Source organism: Rhineura floridana, chromosome 4 (assembly GCF_030035675.1).
Source record: "Rhineura floridana isolate rRhiFlo1 chromosome 4, rRhiFlo1.hap2, whole genome shotgun sequence".
NCBI classification, from domain to species: domain Eukaryota; kingdom Metazoa; phylum Chordata; class Lepidosauria; order Squamata; family Rhineuridae; genus Rhineura; species Rhineura floridana.
In genome coordinates this window covers 58,729,782-58,751,252 of record NC_084483.1, presented here as the reverse complement: position 1 = coordinate 58,751,252, position 21,471 = coordinate 58,729,782, and the positions used below count along the sequence as shown (strand labels likewise).

Here is a 21,471-nt window from a genome sequence, read left to right as displayed (position 1 = left end):
CTTGGTTTGTATCTGCGGGTGGGGGGGGGGAGTCTACTAGGTATCCTAGACCCAAATTGTTTAGGGCTTTAAATGTCAACAACAAAACTTTGAACGTGGCTCAGTAGCTAATAGGCACCCAGTGCATGCTTTTTAACACTCTAAACACCCTGTGTGTAAAGCTGAGTGTCCCCCTAAGCGCCCTAACAGCTGCATTTTGCACTAGCTGCAGCTTCCAAGCCAGGCAGAAGGGTAGCCCTGCATACAGTGTATTGCAGTTGTCTTAATGATGGGGTTATCGATATACAGATTGCTGTGGCAAAGCTGTGCCTGTCCAGGAACGGTTGGCACACCAACCCAAGTTGGTATGGGGAATTCTAAGTGGCCGGGGTCACCTGAACCTCTAGTCACAGTGATGGATCTGGAGCACCCGCAAACTATGCATCTGTGCTCTCAGAGTGTGTGCAACCCCATCAAGAGCTGGTAAACAACCCAATTCCCAGACCTGGGAACCACTCAACCTTAGGGTCTCCATTTTGTTAGGATTCAGTAACAGTTTATTTGCCCTCATCCAGCCCATGAGTGCATCCAGACACTGGCTTAGGACATGCATGGCCTCTCCTAATTCAGGTGCTACAGAGAAAAAGCGCTTGGTATCACCAGCTTACTGGAATTGTAGGTGACACTGTACAGTTCAGTGCAGAAGGAGGTCTGCATTAAATTCAGTTCTGATGACATAGGCCGACTTATAACAATGTGGTCAAAAGCATATAGTAACATATTGTTGCACACCCTTAACGCCACCAGCAGTTGAGCAAACTGCCAATTGGAATGCTATAGAGGCCCAGCAGAGGACCCCATGAAGGTGCATTGTCCATTAATCTGCTAAGCAAAGGCACGTGCATGCACACACAGCACTTTACAGTAGGGTTGGAGGACTGTGGCCCTCCAGATGTTGCTGAACTGCAAGTCCTATTATCCCCGGCAATTAACCATGCTGGCTGGGTCTGGTAAGAGTTGGAATCCAACAATGTCTGCAAGGCTGCAGGTTGGCTTTAAAGAGCTGATCATATGGAAAAGTAATAATAATAAAGACCATTTACAAGTATACTTTCAGTAAGCCTTGGTAGATACCATACTATACTGCTTCTTCTCTGACTGAATCTATGAACTGACTTTAGGAGTGCTAATATATCTATGACTCATGATTAGGTTTTAATTCCAAAACAGCTGCATGGAGTGGCCTGCTTTAGAATGAAAAGGAAGGGTAAAATGTAAGGAGAAGTAGTATCATGTGCACAGATAATTATCTCTTGGCCCCTGCTATAACTAAATGTATGCATTTTGGAATACTAATGTCCATTTTCAGTTTTGATGTGATTATTTGTCTATGTTACGTAGTATAGCATGTTACAGGCCAGGTTCCAAAGAACTGTGCAACTAGTTTCATGTGCTCAAGAGGGCTTTTGGTTATTATTGTGAATTACATTTATATCTCACCCTTCCTCCCAAAGGAGCCCAGGATGGCAAACAACAATAAAAACATATTTAAAACAATCCTATTAGAGATGGAAACTGGGGAAGATCTCTACTTAAAAGACTTGTTGGTTTGCTAGTGGACAGGGACTAGTCAAAAACCCTGTAAGGCATGCCGGCCCTTGGGTGCCCTATAGTTTTTTAGATTTCCTTGGTTCACAGTATTTTCGCTTGATTGTTTTTTACTTTGTTTTTGAATGCCGTATCAGGGCAACTGTACCAGATTGATTTAAGAAGAAAGCTAAATAATATATGAGAGGTTTGCATGAATGCTTGAATTCGTGCATTTTATTGAGTACAAGAGGCTAGCATGAATGATGCTGTAATCTTTTATGATGCCCTCACGGCAACAATAGTTCCAAGGTATACAATGCCTACATTTCAAATTTCAATACAAATAGAATTCTATTTTTATTACCTAACATAAAGGGGAAAACAGGCTGCAAGGATAGTACTTGTTCACTTTTAACACACCAAAATTAACATTTATGAGATAACCCTCTTGTGACAGTCATTGTTCCAGAAAAGCATAAGAACATACTATTGCCTTTCCATATTCAGTGCATTTCGATACAAGCTTCAGTTGAATTTTTGTCTCTGTATCTTTGAAAATATCTCTACAGCGTATAACATATAGGTAGGAAGCAAAGTGTTGTAGATTTCACCCCAGTTGGCCTTTGGTATAGATACCTACAGCTACAGTGCCTTGCAAAAGTACTTAAACCCCTGACCAATGCTCTCATATTACTGAATTACAAGTGGTACATTCTAATTTCGTTCTTTATGATATTTTATGGTGAAACACTGAAACTCAAAATCAAATATTGTAAGGTGACCTTGGTTTTATGCTGGGAAATGTTTGTAAGAAACATAAAAAATTGAAACATGTTGCTTGCATAAGTATTCAACCCCTGTGCTGTGGAAGCTCCCAGTTTAAACAGATGACAGAAATTGCCCCATCGAGGACACAATTACCTTGCCATTGGCCTCCACCTGTGAACCATTAAAGCTGCTATCACATTGTCAGGATAAAAACCCCACTGTTGAAGGATCATTGCTCAGGCTGTGGATCTGAAGGAAAATGAAGACCAAAGAGCATTCTGCAGAAGTGAGAGATAATGTAATAGAAATGCATAGATTAGGAAAAGGGTACAAACTAATATCCAAGTGTTTGGATATCCCAGTGAGCACAGTTGGATCAATAATCAGGAAGTGGAAGCTGCATCACACTACCCAGGCACTGCCAAGAAAAGGCCGTCCCTCAAAACTCAGCGCTCAAACAAGCAGGAGACTTGTGAGAGAAGCCACAGAGAGGCCAACAATCACTTTGAAGGAGCTACAGAGTTCAGTGACTGGGAGCGGAGTAATGGTGCGCCAGTCAACCATAGCAAGAGCTCTGCATAACACTGGCCTGTATGGGAGGGTGGCAAGAAAGAAGCCGTTACTCAAAATACCATCTGAAAGCACGTCTGGAGTTTGCTAGAAAGCATGAGAGTGTCTCATCTGTGATCTGGGAAAAGGTTTTGTGGTCAGATGAGACCAAGATATTTTGGCAAAACTTCAAAGCACTATGTGTGGCGCAAACCTAATACTGCCTATGCCTCAGGACACATCATCCCTACAGTGAAGTATGGTGGTGGCAGTATCATGCTGTGGGGATGTTTCTCATCAGCAGGGACTGGTCATCTTGTTAAAACTGAAGTAAGAATGGATGGAGCAGAATACAGGGAAATACTGCAAGAGAACCTGCTTCAGTCCACTCAAAAACTGAAGCTTGGGAGGAAATTCACTTTTCAGCAGGACAATGATCCCAAGCATAAGTGCAGAGAATAGTCCTATGATAATGTAGCCAACATGGTAGGAAGGTATAATAGCATGTAACAAAAACTATAAGTATGCTAAATATAGTCCATGTGTTGGATATTCACTGAATCTTGCTGGCTGTGCTACAGTTGACCGCTGCCTAGATGCAATTATTTTGTTGCTGATGTCACACACCCTCCGCAGGGGTAAAGGACCTATTAGAATGGTCCGCCCCAGGCGCCTGATGGATCCGGATGGATTCCTGACTGCGCTGGGGGATTTGGAACCTGCTGAAGGTCGTCCGGTCGAAACCCTGGTGACAGAGTGGAACGAGGGAATCACCAGGGCATTAGACCGGGTGGCTCCGAAACGTCCTCTCCCCCTGAACAGAACTCAGACAGCACCGTGGTATACACCTCAGTTGCGTAGTCTGAGACAGGAGGTGAGACGACTAGAACGCCGGTGGCGGAAATCCCGCTCTGAAGATGCTCGAACACAGGTTAGAGCAGCAATAGCTGCCTACCAGGTGGCAATAAAGGCAACAAAGAAAGATTTCTTTGCTGCCTCTATTGCATCCGCAGAGTGCTGTCCCAGGAAGCTGTTCCAAGTGGTCCGAAGCCTGGTCGGTCCAGTCGCTCAGGAACCCTTGGAGCATTCAAAGGCTTCCTGTGACAAATTGGCAAGGCACTTTGCCTATAAAGTCGAACATCTGAAGAACTCGATTCCGTACGCTGTGGATGCAGTAGAGGATCCAGAGTTAACCAGTTGCAATCCGGTTCAGTGGGATCGGTTCCGGCCTCTTCCTTCTGAGGATGTGGACAAGGTACTTTCAACGGTGAAGCCTACCACCTGTCTGATTGATCCTTGCCCATCATGGTTCCTTATGAACTGCAAGGAGAAATTGGGCGAAGGGATCAGGGCGGTGGTAAATGCATCCTTGAAGGAGGGTGTAATGCCACCGGCCCTCAAGGAGGCAATTATAAAACCCATTCTAAAAAAGTGCTCCTTGGATCCCCAAGTTTTGAACAACTTTCGCCCCATTTCGAATTTGCCATTTTTGGGCAGGATCATTGAGCGAGTGGTGGCTAACCAGTTGTCAGCACACTTGGATGAAACGGATTATTTAGATCCATACCAATCGGGTTTCAGGACTGGGCATGGTACAGAAACAGCCTTGGTCGCTCTGGTAGATGATATGAGGAGGGCACTAGACAGGGGAGAATCCACCTTTCTTGTCCTCCTGGATCTCTCAGTGGCTTTTGATACCGTCGACCACGGTATCCTGTTAGATCGCCTGGAGGGATTAGGAATAGGAGGCACTGTTTTACAGTGGTTCCATTCCTTTCTCTCTGACAGGCATCAACAGGTAGCATTGGGAGATGAGGTTTCAGACCCTTGGCCCCTCACTTGTGGAGTACCACAGGGTTCTATCCTCTCTCCCATGCTGTCTAACATCTATGTAAAACCGCTGGGAGCTATCATCAGGGGTTTTGGGCTGCGATGTCACCAATATGCTGATGACACGCAGCTCTATCTCTCCTTTAAATTTTCACCGGAGTTGGCTGTAGAGACCTTGTCCAAGTGCCTGGAATCCGTGAGTGGGTGGATGGGAAGAAACAGGCTGAAGCTCAATCCTGATAAGACCGAGGTGCTACTTGTGGGTGACAGGGGAAGGTTGGGTGTTGCTGACCTGAATCTTAATGGGGTAAAATTGCCCCTGAAGGATCAGGTCCGCAGCCTCGGGGTTGTTCTTGATTCCAAGCTGTCCATGGAGGCTCAGATTTCGGCAGTGAGCCGGGCAGCTTGGTATCAACTACACCTCATACGGAGGTTGAAACCCTACCTTCCTATTCATCAGCTCCCACTGGTGGTACATGCCCTGGTTACCTCTCGTTTAGACTACTGCAATGCGCTCTACGTGGGGTTACCCTTGAAAATGGTCCGGAAACTACAACTGGTGCAGAATGCGGCGGCACGCCTGCTTACAAACAGCTGCCGCCGTGATCACATCACGCCGGTGTTATTTCATCTACATTGGCTTCCAGTTGTTTTCCGGGCCCAATTCAAGGTGTTGGTCTTAACCTTTAAATCCCTATACGGTCTCGGCCCATTTTACCTGAAGGAGCACCTCCAGTACCACCAACTTAGCTGCCTGACTAGATCAGCCACACAGGACCTTCCCTCCGTCCCACCAACGAAAACAGCTAGGTTGGTGGGGACTAGAGAGAGGGCATTCTCAGTGGCGGCCCCCACTCTCTGGAACTCCCTCCCGTTCGATCTTCGCCATGCCCCTTCCCTAGATACATTTCGCCGAGCCTTAAAAACATGGCTCTTTGGACAGGCCTTTGGGGTCCCCGGGGTGGGCTAATTTCTTTATATTGTTTTAAAATTGTCTATTGATGGCCCTGTACTGCCGCTTTTTAAAATGGTTATTGTTGACTGCATTGTATTTTATTATGTATTGTATTATTATGTATTGTTGAATTTAATGTTGTACGTCGCCTAGAGTGGTTTCGGCCAGATAGGCGACTCAAAAATTAATTTTTTTATTATTATTATTATTATATGTATTCTTCTCTGCATCGAATGAAATGCTGGGCAGTATTCAGATCATTTTGGTTCCCGATTCCTTAGTACCAAAATATATCTGATGCTAGGTGGGAAGCACTTGCAAAGCCTACTTCAGCCATAGCTATTCAGTTATTGATGCCCTTGTTAATATTTGTACTACTGCCTGTGAAAAATTCGATACAAGGAGAGAACCTACCATTCTTAAGGAGAAAATGGAGGAATCAGAGTTTGCGTTCATACTAGAACTTTGAAATCTTGGTTAGATCAGTTCCATAAAACAAGCAACTCAGTCCATGTGCAGAGCTTTACACATCACTCTCTCACTTATTAAAACAAACCTGAGAAAATTGTGATGAAACTGAACTCAAAGCAAAGGAGTACCTGCCTGATGTAGATTACAAGTGTGTGAATAAAAGAAAAAGAATGAGAAAGAAGCAAGTCAATGATGGTGACTCACCTGATGCTGATGAATGGTTTTCTCCATTCCTATAGTGGATGCACTTGAAACCAACTTGAAGAGCAATCATATATGAACATGTTTACACAAAGAGCATCATTTGTTATTGATTCATATTCCTCAGAAAAACAGTTGTGTGAAGCTATAAAGCTCCTGATGAAAGACTATCCTGAACAATGTTGATGTTAACCTCGTTAAGGAAATAAAGCGCTTATGCTTATATTAAACAAAATTACTCTGATAAAAAACATTTATGTCACCAGGAACTGTATCAAGTCATCACCCAATATAAGATTCAGTTGGCTTTTCCTAATGTGGAAGCAATATTGTGACTTTTTTTGAGTCTAATGATAATGAACTGCTCAGGAGAAGGTTCATTTTGATGGTGGAAAAAGATTAAGCATGAACTGTGGACAATAATGCTGCAAGCAAGAGAAGCTGTTTGCACTAAGCCTTACGTGCACAGAAAGTAATAAACTTCAAAGCTTATCATTTGACAGCATCATCAATGTCTTTGTTCTAAACAAACTCACTAAAAAAGTGTTTTGAATTACATGTCCTGTGCAGAACACACACAGTTATTTCTATTTTCATTGTCATTTCTGTTAGTGTTACAAAACAAATGTATTATTCTACGTGGTCTCTTAAACTTGACATAGTTTAGGGCCTCAGCATGTCTTAATCTGGCTCTGGAGAGAGACATCAGTTACTTCCTGAACATCTCATAATGATAAAGTCTTCTTTATTATATAGCCACGAGAGCGGCTATGTACTATAGTCAGCATGGATTTTTTGCATTATGCAATGTTAAATTGAAAATACCCCCCACATGCCATTCTGATCCTTCCCATAAGCTCATTTCAAAACAAAATCTTACAAAACATATAGTCCTGAACTCAGAAACTCTTGCTTAACAGCTCTCTAAGGTTTCATGGTGATACACAAAACACACACAGAGAATCAAGAGTTCAAAGTGTAAAACAGGAGAAAAAAATCCAAAACCTGTTGGACTTTTTTCTGTCAGTGGTCTCATAATTTGTTGAAATTAATTAAAAATCAGCCATGTTCACAGAGTACCTGTAATCCTATTATTGACCATGCCCCGTACTTTGACCTTCATCTTGTGCAGTTTGGAAGTTAACAAAAAGGCCTGCCTGATTTTTAATTAATTTAAGAAATTTAACATTGAAGTCAATTATAAGTGTGGGCATGCTCAGTAAGAACCACCTGTCAGTGTTCTAAAAGCCAGATTTACAGCTGTTTGGCTTGGCTGATCAGAGGACCACACCCATGTCAGACCTTTATTTCACTTGAGACAGTCATGGCTTCCCCCAAATAATCCTGGGAAGTGTTTGTAAAGGGTGCTGAGAGGAAGCTCCTATTTCCCTGACAGAGCTCCAGTGGCCAGAGTGGTTTAATAGTCAGCCCCTCTTCTGGGGATTGTAGCTCTGTGAGGGGAACAGGGCACCTCCTAACAACTCTCAGCACCCTTCACAAACTACACTTCCCAGGATTCTTTGGGAGAACCCACGACTGCCTAAAGTGAAATAAAGGTCAGGTGTGGATGTGGCCAGGGACAGCTTTGGTTTAAATTTGGATGGGAGACTACATATAAAAAGGTGGGGGAAACCTGGAAAAATAATGATATTGCTCATAATGTTTTTCTTTTGGAAAGGCTTTCCCTCTGCCCAGTGCCCACCCACTCAATTCCCTCCCCATCCCCTCCCTCCCTCCCTCCCTCCCTCCCTCCTTCCCCCTACCCTTCCTACCCTTCTCCCCCTTTTTAGTGTAAATTATGCAAGGTGTTGTTGTACTTCACATATTCACAGAAACAAGCAAAAGAAAATGCTTCACTAAAATTGCCAAGTAAATCAAACATATTTAAAATGACTATCTGAACTATATCATCTGTCTTAATATTGTTGCTTCCTCCCTGCTGAAACAAGATCAACAGAGGACATGTCTTGTTTCTGTTATTTGGGCTGATTCAGGTATTGCCACCATTCACCATATGCTCAGAAGCACACGTTACCAAATTCTTTCAAACTATACAGGAAGTGGATTGGACTGTGAAAGACCAACCCAAATTATGTTTGCATTTTGACAAATTTGTAGGGCAGTACAATATCTCAGAGAGGAAGTCAGGTCTCCTGCTCCCCTGGTACATTCATCATAGCTGCCCAATTTCCATGCTTTTAAAAATTTGATTGACTATCTGTTGAATATTTGTTGGCTATAGGTACTTTCTTAAACTGCAGGGCCTGTGCCAGGCATGATTGAGCCTTTAGGCACCAGCCTGCCCTGGACCCACGTTGCCATAGCCCAACACCTCCCCATACAGGCAGTACAGGGCTAATAAGCTCTCCTGTGCGTGCCACCTACCTGTCGTGAATGATACACACTCATGCCTGCCATCAACCAAGATGGCGATTGGGGTACCAGCTTTTTAGAGAAGTCCCTGCCGCCATCTTGAGTGATGGCAGGCATGCATGCTCAGCATTCAAACTGATAGGAGAGGTAGGTGGAGCATGCATGCAATTTTATGGAAGCACACACTGTCTGTATTGGGAGTGTTGCCTGGGAACTCCCTCTCTGATCCTGTCCCTGATCACAGAATGGGAGCACCATCCTCCCACCCTAAAGAGGGGCTGTTCAGGGGCTACTCTGGGCTGCAGGGGTCCTAGGCCAGGGCCCAGCCTGGCCGCCCTCTGGTGCCAGCCCTGTTAGACCACAAGGGTTTTTAGCCTATTGGTGAATTATCATCAAGCAAAGTGCACGTTGGTAAAGAAAGTAGTTTGAAAGTTATTTGCTGTTCCTTTCTTGCAGATGCGCACAACCCACAAAGTGTCTGTCTGGCCTGTGGGGCTGGCAGGCGGACGATGCTATGAGCGCCCAGTTGTGGAAAAGGGCAAGGTTGTTGGCTGGTACACTGGCTGGCGGGCAGGTAGGCCTTTTCCCATTGATATGGCAGGTGAGTAGTTGTAGAATCTCAGCTATAGATTATATACATGTAAAACATTGCATGACTTGTTTGCATTTGCAAACAATCCAGTTTTAGCTATTTGGATGAACCATATGCACAGGCATGCAAAAACCCAGTCTTCTGTCTTGTTCTGGAGCACAGACGTAGTGTTACCAGGCTCATTTAACTCCTGAGAATATTTTATTTCTGTATTTCTTCCCACCCCCTTTAAAAATATGTTTCCGGTCCTTGAAAATTTCAGACAAATGTGTAGATTGGAGTGGAGTTGGTACATGTAAGTGTGTTTAATGCCGTAATTTTAATTACATTTGACCACCAGGAGCACTTTTGACAACAGTGCTTGATAAGCATCCTTCTCGTGGACCACCGTCTGCAGGATGGGAATCTGTCATCATAGTTAGCGCTAGCACATCTTTGAGGGTGAATTCTTGTTAAATCTTTCAGTCACTGGAATGTTTCTGTTAGTGACTTTAGGTTTTGGAAGAAATATGCACTCATGTTATTTTTTTGCATGTATGTTGTTGTTATGTGCCTTCAAGTCGATTATGACTTATGGCGACCCTATGAATCAGTGATCTCTAAAAGCATCTGTCATGAACCACCCTGTTCAGATCTTGTAGGTTCAGGTCTGTGGCTTCCTTTATGGAATCAATCCATCGGCCTTCCTCTTTTTCTACCCCCTTCTGTTTTTCCCAGCATTATTGTCTTTTCTAGTGAATTATGTCTTCTCGTTATGTGTCCAAAGTATGACAACCTCAGTTTCATCATTTGAGCTTCTAATGACAGTTCTGGTTTAATTTGTTCCAACACCCAATTATTTGTCTTTTTCACAGTCCATGGTATGTGGAAAGCTCTCCTCCAACACCACATTTCAAATTAGTTGATTTTTCTCTTATCTGCTTTTTTCACTGTCCAACTTTCACATCCATACATAGAGACTGGGAATACCATGATCTGAATGATCCTGACTTTAGTGTTCAGTGATACATCTTCGCATTTGAGGACCTTTTCTAGTTCTGTCATAGCTGCCCTCCCCAGTCCTAGCCTTCTTCTGATTTCTTGACTATTGTCTCCATTTTGGTTAATGACTGTGCCAAGGTATTGATAATCCTTGAGAAGTTCAGTGTCTTCGTTGTCAACTTTAAAGCTACATAAATCTTCTGTTGTCATTACTTTAGTCTTCTTGACATTCAGCTGTAGTCCTGCTTTTGTGCTTTCCTCTTTAAATTTCATCAGCATTCACTTCAAATCATTACTGGTTTCTGCTAAGAGTATGATATCACCTGCATATCTTAAATTATTGATATTTCTCCCTCCAGTTTTCACACCTCCTTCATCTTGGTCCAATCCCGCTTTCCATATGATATATTCAGTGTATAGATTAAACAAGTAGGGTGATAAAATAAACCCCTGTTTCACACCCTTTCTGATGAGGAACCATTCTCCATATTCTGTCCTTACAGTAGCCTCTTGTCCAGAGTATAGGTTGTGCATCAGGACAATCAGATGCTGTGGCACCTCCATTTCTGTTAAAGCATTCCATAGGTTTTCATGATCTACACAATCAAAGGCTTTGCTATAATCTATAAAGCACAAGGTGATTTCCTTCTGAAATTCCTTGGTCCGTTCCATTATCCAACGTATTTTCCCTGCACTACATTAAAAGACATTTTTTGGCATTTGGGGACGGAAGGATATTAGGTTGTGTTTCCTGTACATTATGTTTCCCCAGCTCCATTTCTACATTCAAATATCTGCTTTTAATGAGCTCTTGAGAATCCTCAAGTGCATTTCTGAAGGAAGCACAATGCACTTACAACTGCTGACTTCAAAGGTGTTGCCCAGGATTGTAGAATAACATGGTTCTGATGATGTAGTAAAGGATAGCCAGTCTGGTACCCTCCAAATGTCGTGGATTACAACTCCCATCATCCCTCACCACTGGGCCTGCTAGCTGGGGCTGGTGAGAGCTGTCATCCAACAATATCTGGGTACCAAATTGGCTACCTCTGATGTAGCAGGCAACTCTTATTGGATAAGCTTGTTGACTAACATGGACATGGTGCTGCTGCCCCCACAATTGTAGGAACATAAGAATTGTATTCATAGATTTGACCAGTAGTCCATCCTATTCAGCATTGTGTCTTAGCCACACACTAGCCAGATATCTTAAGTAGTTGGCAAGCAAGACAAGCATGATGCAAATAGCCAACCCTTATTATTTTTCTCTAAATGTCTAGTACCATAGAGTCATACAACAGTAGGAAGGGGCAGTGGTGTCCCAAGGGGGGGCGGCCCACCCCGGGTGTAGTCAATAAGGGGGTGCAATAAGGGGGTTCAAGATGGAGTAGGGTTACCAGGTGTCCGATTTTCAGTGGGAGTTTCTGGTTTTGGGGGGGTCCCCTCTGGGTCTCCGGCTAACGTACCTTAATCTCTGGACTCTCTGCTTCAATTTTTTTAAAAAAAGTTTCTAGGTGGTCTGGTTCCCGAGATATACACCAAAATGTCAGCCACCCCCCACAACTGTTTAATCTGTTTATTAATGGATCTGTATAGCAGCTCTTAGTAGAGCTTGGAAAATTTACTTTTTTAAACTACAACTCCCATCAGCCCCAGCCAGCATGGCCACTGGATTGGGCTTATGGGAGTTGTAGTTCAAAAAAAAAAACTTTCCCAAGCTGGGGCTCTAACCCCACCCTTTCAGGATTGTAGCCAATAAGGGAAGCCAAGGTTGTGATTTGTTGACCCAGGCAGTGCTTGGGCTTCATTGCAACATCAGAAAATGGTGGTTTTCAGATCTTCAGTTTCAGTAATAAGTAAGAATATGGCTTAAAGTTTTTTTTCTCTTGTGTGCCCCAGGCTGACCCTGGGCTGTTGGAGAGGGCAGTGCTTTGAAAACCTTGGCAATATGAAAGTATTTACAGGCATACCCCGCTTAACGTCGCTTCACTTAACGTCGCCTCGCTATAACATACATGCTCCATATGCCTGTATTTCTCCAGAAACGCAGCACAGCAGCAGAGGCTTTAGCACGTGGGGGTGGAAATAGATGCGATTGCGCCACCACAAATCAGCTGGGAGGCGCGGTCACGATCAGCTGAGAGGCGCGGCAGCGCAACAGCAGAGGCTTTAGCGCGGGGCTTTGAGGCTCCGCATGAAGGAGAGGTAAAAAAAAGTTTTAAAAGGTAGTGCTTCACTTTAAGGACATTTTCGGTTTACGTACTCGCTCTGGTCCCATTGAGTACGTTAATGCGAGGTATTACTGTAATCCAATACTTCCTTTTAATGCTGATCCCATGTACCTGGAGTAAACCCCATTGAATTCATTAGGATTTACTTTTGAGTAGACATGGTTAGGATTGTGCTGTAAATTAATGGGACTTCTGAGTAAACATAACAAAGAATTGTGTTTGTGTTGTTAATCTTTCCCTCTCTCTCCAATCCAATTTTAAAGCAATCAGGCAGGGTTTATCTAGGTATCACATTTTTTATTATGTAGGAAACTAATACTGATCTTTTAAAAAAATGTTCTGCAATGACCAACTAGTTTGACAATAAACTATTATATGGGGTGTATTTTTACAAGTGTGTGTGTGTATGGAGTCTTTCCAACAATCCTGTGAGGTAGGGTTGGTGATTGGAAACCAAGGCAGCTCACGCAGCTCACAATAAGAAATAAATCCCTTTAAAAGCCAATAACCATAAAAAGTATAAACAGTTGCAAAACAGCTTAAAGTGGCATGATTCTGAATTTTGGGTTGGGTGAATGAAGTTTATTTATTTATTTTGCCAGGGCAGCAAACAAAAGCACTAAAACACTTTAAAAATCATAAAAACAGACTTTAAAATATATTAAAACAAAACTTATTTAAAAACATTTTTTAAAAGCTGTGACTCCAAAAATTATTTATGTATTTTATTTACAACAGTTATATACTGCTTTATTGTAAAAAATCTCAAAGCGGTTTACAGAAAGAATTAGAACAATGAAATTATTGGCAAAAACAAAGACATGCATTGAAAAACATTCAAATTAATAAAACCAACAATGAGTTAAAAACAGATTTAAAAACACAATAGCTTTTACATGTGTGGATAGGCTTGCCTAAAGAAAAATGATTTTAGCAGGTGCTGAAAAGGAGTGTTTGCCTAATGTCAATAGGCAAGGAGTTCCAAAGTGTAGGTGTTGCCACTTCGTTGTTGTTATGTGCCTTCAAGTCAATTTTGACTTATGGCAACCCTATGAATCAGTGACCTCCAATAGCATCTGTCATGAACCACCCTGTTCAGATCTTGTAAGTTCAGGTCTGTGGCTTCCTTTATGGAATCAATCCATCTCTTTTTTGGTCTTCCTCTTTTTGTACTCTCTTCTGTTTTTCTGTATTGTCTTTTCTAATGAATCATGGCTTCTCATTATGTGTCCAAAGTATGATATGTGTCCAAAGTCAGAGGAAGGCAATGGTAAACCACCTCTGAATACCTCTTACCACGAAAACCCTATGAACAGAGTATCCAAAATGCTGCCACTTTACAGGACTGATTTCTTACAAGAGCAGAACAAGTACTATGTGGCACCCATAACATGGAAAGCACAGCTTGAACTTGGCCTGGTAGCAAATCAGTAACCAATGCAGATTTCAGAGCAGAGGTATTATGTGCTGATAGGATCTCACTCATGTCAGCAATCATGCCGCAGCGTTCTGCATTAACTGGTTTTCGGTTATGAATCCTGGCTGGTTGTGGGATGCTACGTTGTCTGCCTCACTCATAGGAATCTTGTTGTGTTTGGTATGGTATTGCATTTAGGAAAGCATCACTGTCTTTTGTTTTTCATTTTCTGTTTGCATTTATCTTTAACCTCACTCCCTTACATCCATAGAAGCAACAGCAGTGGTTGAATGTGCTCAGCTCAACCCCCTAAAACCCATTGATGATGCACCTTGTTGGTTTCATGGCAGTTTGTTTCTTGCCCAATAGTGGTAAAAGAGAATTCACATATTTGAAAGTGTGGCTGCAGTTGTTGTTCCCAAGCTGCTGCCTGTTTTCTTTCTGTCAATTATTACTCACTGGAATTGGGTTGGCTATCAAAGTGAGTTTATAGCAGCCCACAGGGTAGACAGAAAAGGTAAGAATCTTCTTACTCTCACTCATTTCTCAGACTTCTTTCTGAAGTGAAGGGTCAAATCTGTAAAGAAGTTTGGAGCAGCCACATTAAAAGATAAGGGCAGGGCATTCCAGGCAGGGGGTTGTCAACCCTGCTTGGATATGGATCTCTTTGCAAAGGATCCCTAGTCAAGCTTTACCAACAGCACAATCCAAACTGCTCAGAAGTAAGTCCTGTTGAGTTGTATGGGGCATAGTCCCTTAGTGCGTGAGTTTAGAATTGCAGCCTTCAGGGGCATCCATCTTTATTCCCGAATGCTCCCATCTAAGATGTCCAAAACACTAAGCTCCTTTCTTCCTACAGTGGCCTTCCGGTGACTGGCCTGGCCTGAAGGCACTTAAACCCTTTTTGCCGAAAGCAAGTAGGCTAGATTAAATGTTCCCTACCCAGGCTCCATCTTTTAGCTAAGATTTCTAGCTTAATTTCCAATCAGATATTTTTTTTAATTGTATGCTCCAAGCAACTGTGATTGATGCTTAATGTATCATGCTTAATGACATCACTCGGGCCCGCCGTGTGACATCACTCAGGCCCGCCCCCATGACATCACTCGGGCCTGCCCCTAAAAACTCAGTTTTGGGAATACTTCTGACTTGGCAACCCTAAGATGGAGTGTTCATTATGAAGCTGGATGTGCAGCTATGGAGGCCGAGCCGGGTGGCGGTGGCCTGAGCCAAGGTGTGTGCATCATGACTAGGGTTGCCAGGTCGGAGCCATCCAAAAACCTGAGAAAATGGGGGTGGGCCCTAGTGACATCATGGGGTGGGCCCTAGTGACATCATGGGGCGGGCCCTAGTGATGTCATGGGGCGGGCCCTAGTGATGTCATGGGACGGGCCCTGGTGATGTCACGGGGCGGGCCCTAGTGATGTCACGGGGCGGGCCCTAGTGACGTCACGGGGCGGGCCCTAGTGACATCACGGGGCGGGCCCTAGTGATATCATTAAGCATGATACATTGTATCAACCACAATTGCTTGGAGCATGCCATTCAAAAAAAATTCTCTGGAGATTAAAATAGAAATCTTACCTAAAATAGGGTGTAAAATAAGGTCATTCTTTCTCACAAGCTTAGGGTGATGCAAAATGGAAATGGACTGCCTTCAAGTTGATCCCAGATAGGGTCTTCATGGTAAGCAGTATTCAGACAGAGGTGGTTTACTATTGCCTTCCTCTGAGTCTGAGAGGCAGTGACTGGCCCAAGGTCACCCAGTGAGCTTCATGGCTGTGTGGGGATTTGAACCCTGGTCTCCCAAGTCACAGTTCAACACCTTTAGGGAACATTTAATCTAGCTTCCTTGCTTCTGGCAAGAAGGGTTTACGTGCCCTCAGGCCAGGCCATTATTGGAAGAAAGGAGCCTAGTGTTGCAGAGATGTTAGATGGGACCACAGATGGATGCTCCTGAAGGCAGCAATTATAAATATGCTTATTAAGGAACTAAGCCCCATAGAACTCAACAGGACTTACTTCTGAGTAGATAGTTTGGATTGTGCTGTTAGTAATGCTTGACTAGGGATCCTCTGCAAAGACATCCATATCCAAGCAGGGTTGACAACCCCCTGCCTGGAATGCCCTGCCCTTATCTTTTAATGTGGCTGCTCCAAACTTCTTTACAGATTTGACCCTTCACTTCAGAAAGAGGTCTGAGAAATGTGTAAGAGAAAGAAGATTCTCTACCCTTTCTGTCTACTCTGTGGGGTGCTATAAACTCACTTGGACAGCCAATCCAATTCCAGTGAGTAATAATTGACAGAGAAAAAACACCCATGGTTTGGTCTACCTTCACAGGCAGCAGCTTGGGAACAACAACTGCAGCCACACTTTCAAATATGTGAATTCTCTTTTACCATTAGTGGGCAAAAAACAAACCATCATGCAACCAACAAGGCACATCATCAATGGGTTTTAGGGGTTTAGTTGACCACATGGAACCACTGTTGTTGCTTCTATGGATGTAAGGGAGGAGGGTCAAAGGTACATGAAATGCAAACAGAAAATGAAAAAAGACAGTGATGCTTCCCTAAATGCAATACCATACCAACCACAGCAACACATACCAAAGGGTCAGCGTAACCCTTCAACTTCTAGGTAGAACTCTTACTAGGACATTAGGGACATTTCTTGGGAGGTGCAGTTCTGATGCCTTCTAGTTTACTTGCTTCTGGCAAGAAGGGTTTACGTGCCCTCAGACTTGGCCATTATTGGAAGAAAGGAGTTTAGTGTTGCAGAGATGTTAGATGGGAGCACAGATAGATGCCCCTGAAGGCAGCAACTGTAAACATGCTTATTAAGGAACTAAGCCCCATAGAACTCAATAGGACTTACTTCTGAGTAGATACGGTTGCAGCCATGTTAAGGACAAGGGAGGACATTCTAGGCAAAACAGACAAATAATTGGGTGTCCGAACAAATTAAACCAGAACTATCACTAGAAGCTAAAATGATGAAACTGAGGTTATCATACTTTGGACACATAATGAGAAGACACGATTCACTAGAAAAGACAATAATGCTGGGAAAAACAGAAGGGAGTACAAAAAGAGGAAGGCCAAACAAGAGATGGATTGATTCCATAAAGAAAGCCACAGACCTGAACTTACAAGATCTGAACTAAATAGGACTTACTTCTGAGTAGATACGGTTGCAGCCATGTTAAGGACAAGGGAGGGCATTCTAGGCAAGCAGTTGGCAATCACAATTATACAATTATACAATTACCTCTAGTATTAAGGTAAAGGTAAAAGTGTGACAGAAATAAAACCAATAGCACCAGGTTACAAACAATTTTTTTATTAACAAACACTATCTTTAAGAGAACAAAGGCAGGTTACATCACCAATCAATCTAGTCCCAACTAGAGTAGAGACCCACTGAAACAATGAAATTGCAGCTGGTTTTAGACATTTATCTCTCTTACAAAAGAGAAGTGGATGACATCCAAGGGATGTTTTCAACCATTATAAACATTATAAACAGTATTACTCTTTATAAAAGAAAAACAGAAAGAATGAACAAGGTGCTTTCACTGTAGGAACTGGTGTTAAATAACTAAACAGGCTGAGTTTAGAATTTGTACTCATTTGAAACACAAGCTTTAAGCAACCTTTGTTCTTCCTTCACATATTTAAAAAACTCAGCACAGTTCATGCCAAAGTTTAATTTGACACAAAGCTCTGCTTTAACAAGGGAAGGTAACATACGGTTCCTGTTGTCAGTCCATACATTGCCCATTAGTGAAAACGCTCTCTCCACGAAAGCATTGCTTACTGGGATGGCAAACACTGCACTGACAACCTTCACCAGAATTCTTGATCTGATGCTCTTTAGCAACTGCACCCATTTCTCATCCAGAGGAAGATCAGATGTTCTGACCTCAGGCACAAACTTTTTAACCAGGCAAAGTTCATCAAAAAGTCCATCAACAGCCGAAGCTCTCTGGGAGGTTTACAGTAACTAAAAACATTAAAAACAAATATACAAATTTAAAACACATCTTTTAAAAACAATTTAAAACACAATTTAAAAAATTTAAAACAATTTATAAGCAAAAGTTATTATTAGACAAAAATTACTAAAGAAATTGAATATGGTTTATCAACAATGAGCATTTGACAGCTTTTATAGTAGTGTCAGTCTCACAATTAACCAGTATAGTTGTCTAAACAAGTCTACCTTCTGAGACTTTTGGAACTACATCATGCAAGAGACAAAAGTAGGGCACATACATTGACCATGGTGGGGGATGCTGAAGCTGAACTCAACATTACTCTTCATTTAACATGGATTCCACCTAGTTTGGAGTATGGTGAAACTCAGTGGGATCACATGGCAGGTAAGTAAACTGACTCCTTCCTTCCCTGGTCAATGAACAAATTGTTCAAGAAGCAGTGTATCATCATGTTTTGGGATGTTTTATTACAATGCCCAATACTAAGGTTGTAACCATATGTAACAACTACTTTTGAATAAAAGTGGAGAGGATTGAGGTGTATGTCATCCTATGTGCTAGCCTGCAGACTTAAAGATGTACTTTTAACTCGCCAACAATTAACTTTAGACCAGAAAAAGATCGTTCAATTTACTTTTTTATGGTTAAAGTATGTAGAAACCGCAATTAAAAAATAAGAAAAAAAGGGGTGGGGGAATGTTGCCAAAGCCATATTGCTCTAATAAAATTATGGCTCTATAAAAATGCAGCTTTCAAACAGGCCAGTTTCTTTCTGTTTTGATAATATTGAACATCTGACAGCTGGTAGTACACATGCTGTCATCATTCAGGGTTTGCAGACAGCAACAGATAACAGAAAGCTTTTTTTTTAAAAAAGAAGGGGAGAAGAAAACACAGACTATAGACTGTCTTGCAAAGTTTAATACATGAATTCAGATATGAAGCTAAAGTCGGGAATTCTACAGCCAGATTTAAATCTAACCTGGCAAGAAATAATTAAGTCCCTGGAGGATGGAAGCACTTAAAAACACACAGTAACACAAAGAGGAGAGAAGAACACAGGAGTCCTGCAGAAACAAATCCTTTCTGCCCTTAACTCTACTCTTCTTATGGCCCATGTATTTGTATGGAGGCAGCCCCGAGCTAACAAATCCCCAATTTTAGTTTAAGGCAAGGGTCAAGCACAGTAATACCCCAAGAAACATGCTTTCACCACCACGGCTCAGCCCAGAAATGAAGAAGTAAAGACAGTATCGCCGAGCATGTGCAAAGTTATTTCAATAAACAGCGCTTCAAGCACCTGAGATTAAGTTAAAGAGTTGCAGGTGCGAGAGTGTGACATCCAAACAGGCCCTCAAAGCCTTTCAGCAAGCTTCCTTAACAGACGTACCAGAAGTGGGCCGGTCAGCCTACCTCCGAACCGGCTGGACTAAGGAGGAGGAGCCGGCCCAGCCTGCCCTCCACGGCTCCTGCTGAGGCTGAGCCTGCAGGCCGCCGCGTCGGCCCTGTCTCGGCAGCGGTTGCTAGGAGACGGGCGTCGCGGCTTGTCAGCCTCAGCAGGAGCCGTGGAGGGCAGGCCGGGCTGGCTCCTTTTTAGCCCTGGAGCCGGTTCCTCTGCTCCGGAAAGGACGGCCGCCGGCTTCACCCCTCCTGCTGTGGGCACCCCTGGGTGGCAGCGGCCGCGATGGGCCCCCCCAGCGGCGCCAACAGCAGGAGGGGTGAAGCGGTCGGCTGTCCTTTCTGGAGCTGGAGAACCGGCTGGACTAAGGAGGAGGAGCCGCCCCGGCCTGCCCTCCATGGCTCCTGCGCTGAGGCTGCCAGGCAGGCCGCAAGCCGCATGGGATGGGCCCCGGCCCCCGTCTTGGCCGGGGCTAAGAGGGAGCCAGCCCAGCCTGGGCTCCACTGCCACCCCACCACTCGCCTCAGTCCACCCACGGCAGCGGCTGCGGCTGTGGCCACGGCCGCGATCGCGATCCCCCCCCCACCAGAGACTTCAGCAGCCTGAGCCCCAGGGCGGGGAACTGGCTCCGGGCCGGCCGGGGCTAAGAAAGACAGAGCCAGGCCGGCCCAGCCTAGCCTCTGCTGCTGCCACCGCTCGCCTCCACCCACCCATGGGCCATCAGATCACCCTCACACGCCCGGGCCCCGGCCACCTGTATGTTCTCTCTGTGGGTGGTGGCGGCAGCGGGCAGGGGCTGCTGCTGGAGGAGTCCCTCCCTCACTGTGTCGGCTGCTCAAGTCCTGCCTGCGGCCTGCCTGCCTGAATTGTAAAGAGCGGAAGTCGGCCAGCCGCAGCCCAACGTATGCGTGGCTGAGGGGGCCAATAAAAAGCCGGAGGTCCACCTTTTAAATTGAAGTATAGCCGGAGGCCGGACACGGCCCCCTTTTGCCGGACTCTCCGGCAGATTGCTGGAGACCTGGCAAGCCTAATCATGACAGGTGCCTCGTGGGGCTTGGGCCGGAGCATGGCATGCCTGCTGGCCCCATGGCTGGCACCTGGCTTGGCCCTGCTGCTGGTGGCTTGCTCGGCCGGTGCCCTGGGCGAGCTGGAGGGCGAGCTGCATGCCACCTGCCCAGCACTGCATGTGTAGGGCCTGCCTGCCAGCCAACCTGGCCTCGGACGAGGGGCTGCAGCGCATGCTCCAGGCCGGGCGGGCGCTCTACGGCGGGGCTGGCCGGCTCTAGCGGCTTCTTCTCATCAGCAATGCTAGTGAGCGCCCTCCCATTTGAAAGAGGCGCCTCTGAGGCTGAGCAAGTGCAGTGTGCTTTTGCTCTTCATGGTTTGCCAATCTCCCCCCCCCCCGCAAGTTCCCTTGCCCTGCTGTAAGTAACTCTCCGCGAGGCGCCTTCTGCTTCCCCAGCCCCCGTGGAAGTTTTAGATTGGAAGCTCCCGGGGGTAGGGACCTCTCTTCTTGTACCCTGTAAAGCACTAGGCACAGTGATGCCATCATATAAGCAAATAAAGTACCCCCCGCGCATGGTTTAAGTGGGCTAGGAGCTTGTTAAATAAATTCCAAGACGATTTTGAGGTCGGCGGCAGGAATCGCATTGAGGTTGTTACTGTGGGAATGCCAGTAGAGAGGAGTCAAATGTTTCCACTTTTAAACATGTCTGTTTGTAGTTCATGGGGGGAAAAAATATAGTGCAGGGGTTCCCAAACCTTTCCCTCCCAAGGACCACTTCAAAATTGCAGAGGGTCTTGGTGGGAGGGGACTATTAAGAGGAGGGGGGTGTTTAAAAATGATCTGCCCCGGGTGTCAAATACACTAGGTACGCCACTGGGAAGGGGCCTATAAGGCCATTGAGTCCAACCCCCTGCTCAATGCAGGAATCCAATTTAAAGCATACCTGACAGATGGCTGTCCAGCTGCCTCTTGAAATGCCTCCAGAGTTGGAGAGCAAGTGCTCACTGCTTCTGGATTGAGACACTTCATTTTTACTATCGTCATAGACAGATCTATGTTTTTGTTTAACTTATGTATATATTATTGCTGCTTGACTGTGAAAGCAACAATATGGTAGCATTCTGAC

At 44.4% G+C, this 21,471-nt stretch overlaps 1 protein-coding gene across 1 annotated transcript in view; it reads left to right on the top strand.

Annotated features, from left to right (window-relative positions):
- B3GAT2 (beta-1,3-glucuronyltransferase 2) overlaps positions 1-21,471 on the top strand; it is a 59,598-nt gene that overhangs the window by 22,895 nt on the left and 15,232 nt on the right. The window contains exon 2 of the mRNA XM_061623094.1: positions 9,173-9,317. Coding sequence (XP_061479078.1) covers positions 9,173-9,317 — 145 coding nt within the window. The remainder of the gene's footprint in view (positions 1-9,172; positions 9,318-21,471) is intronic.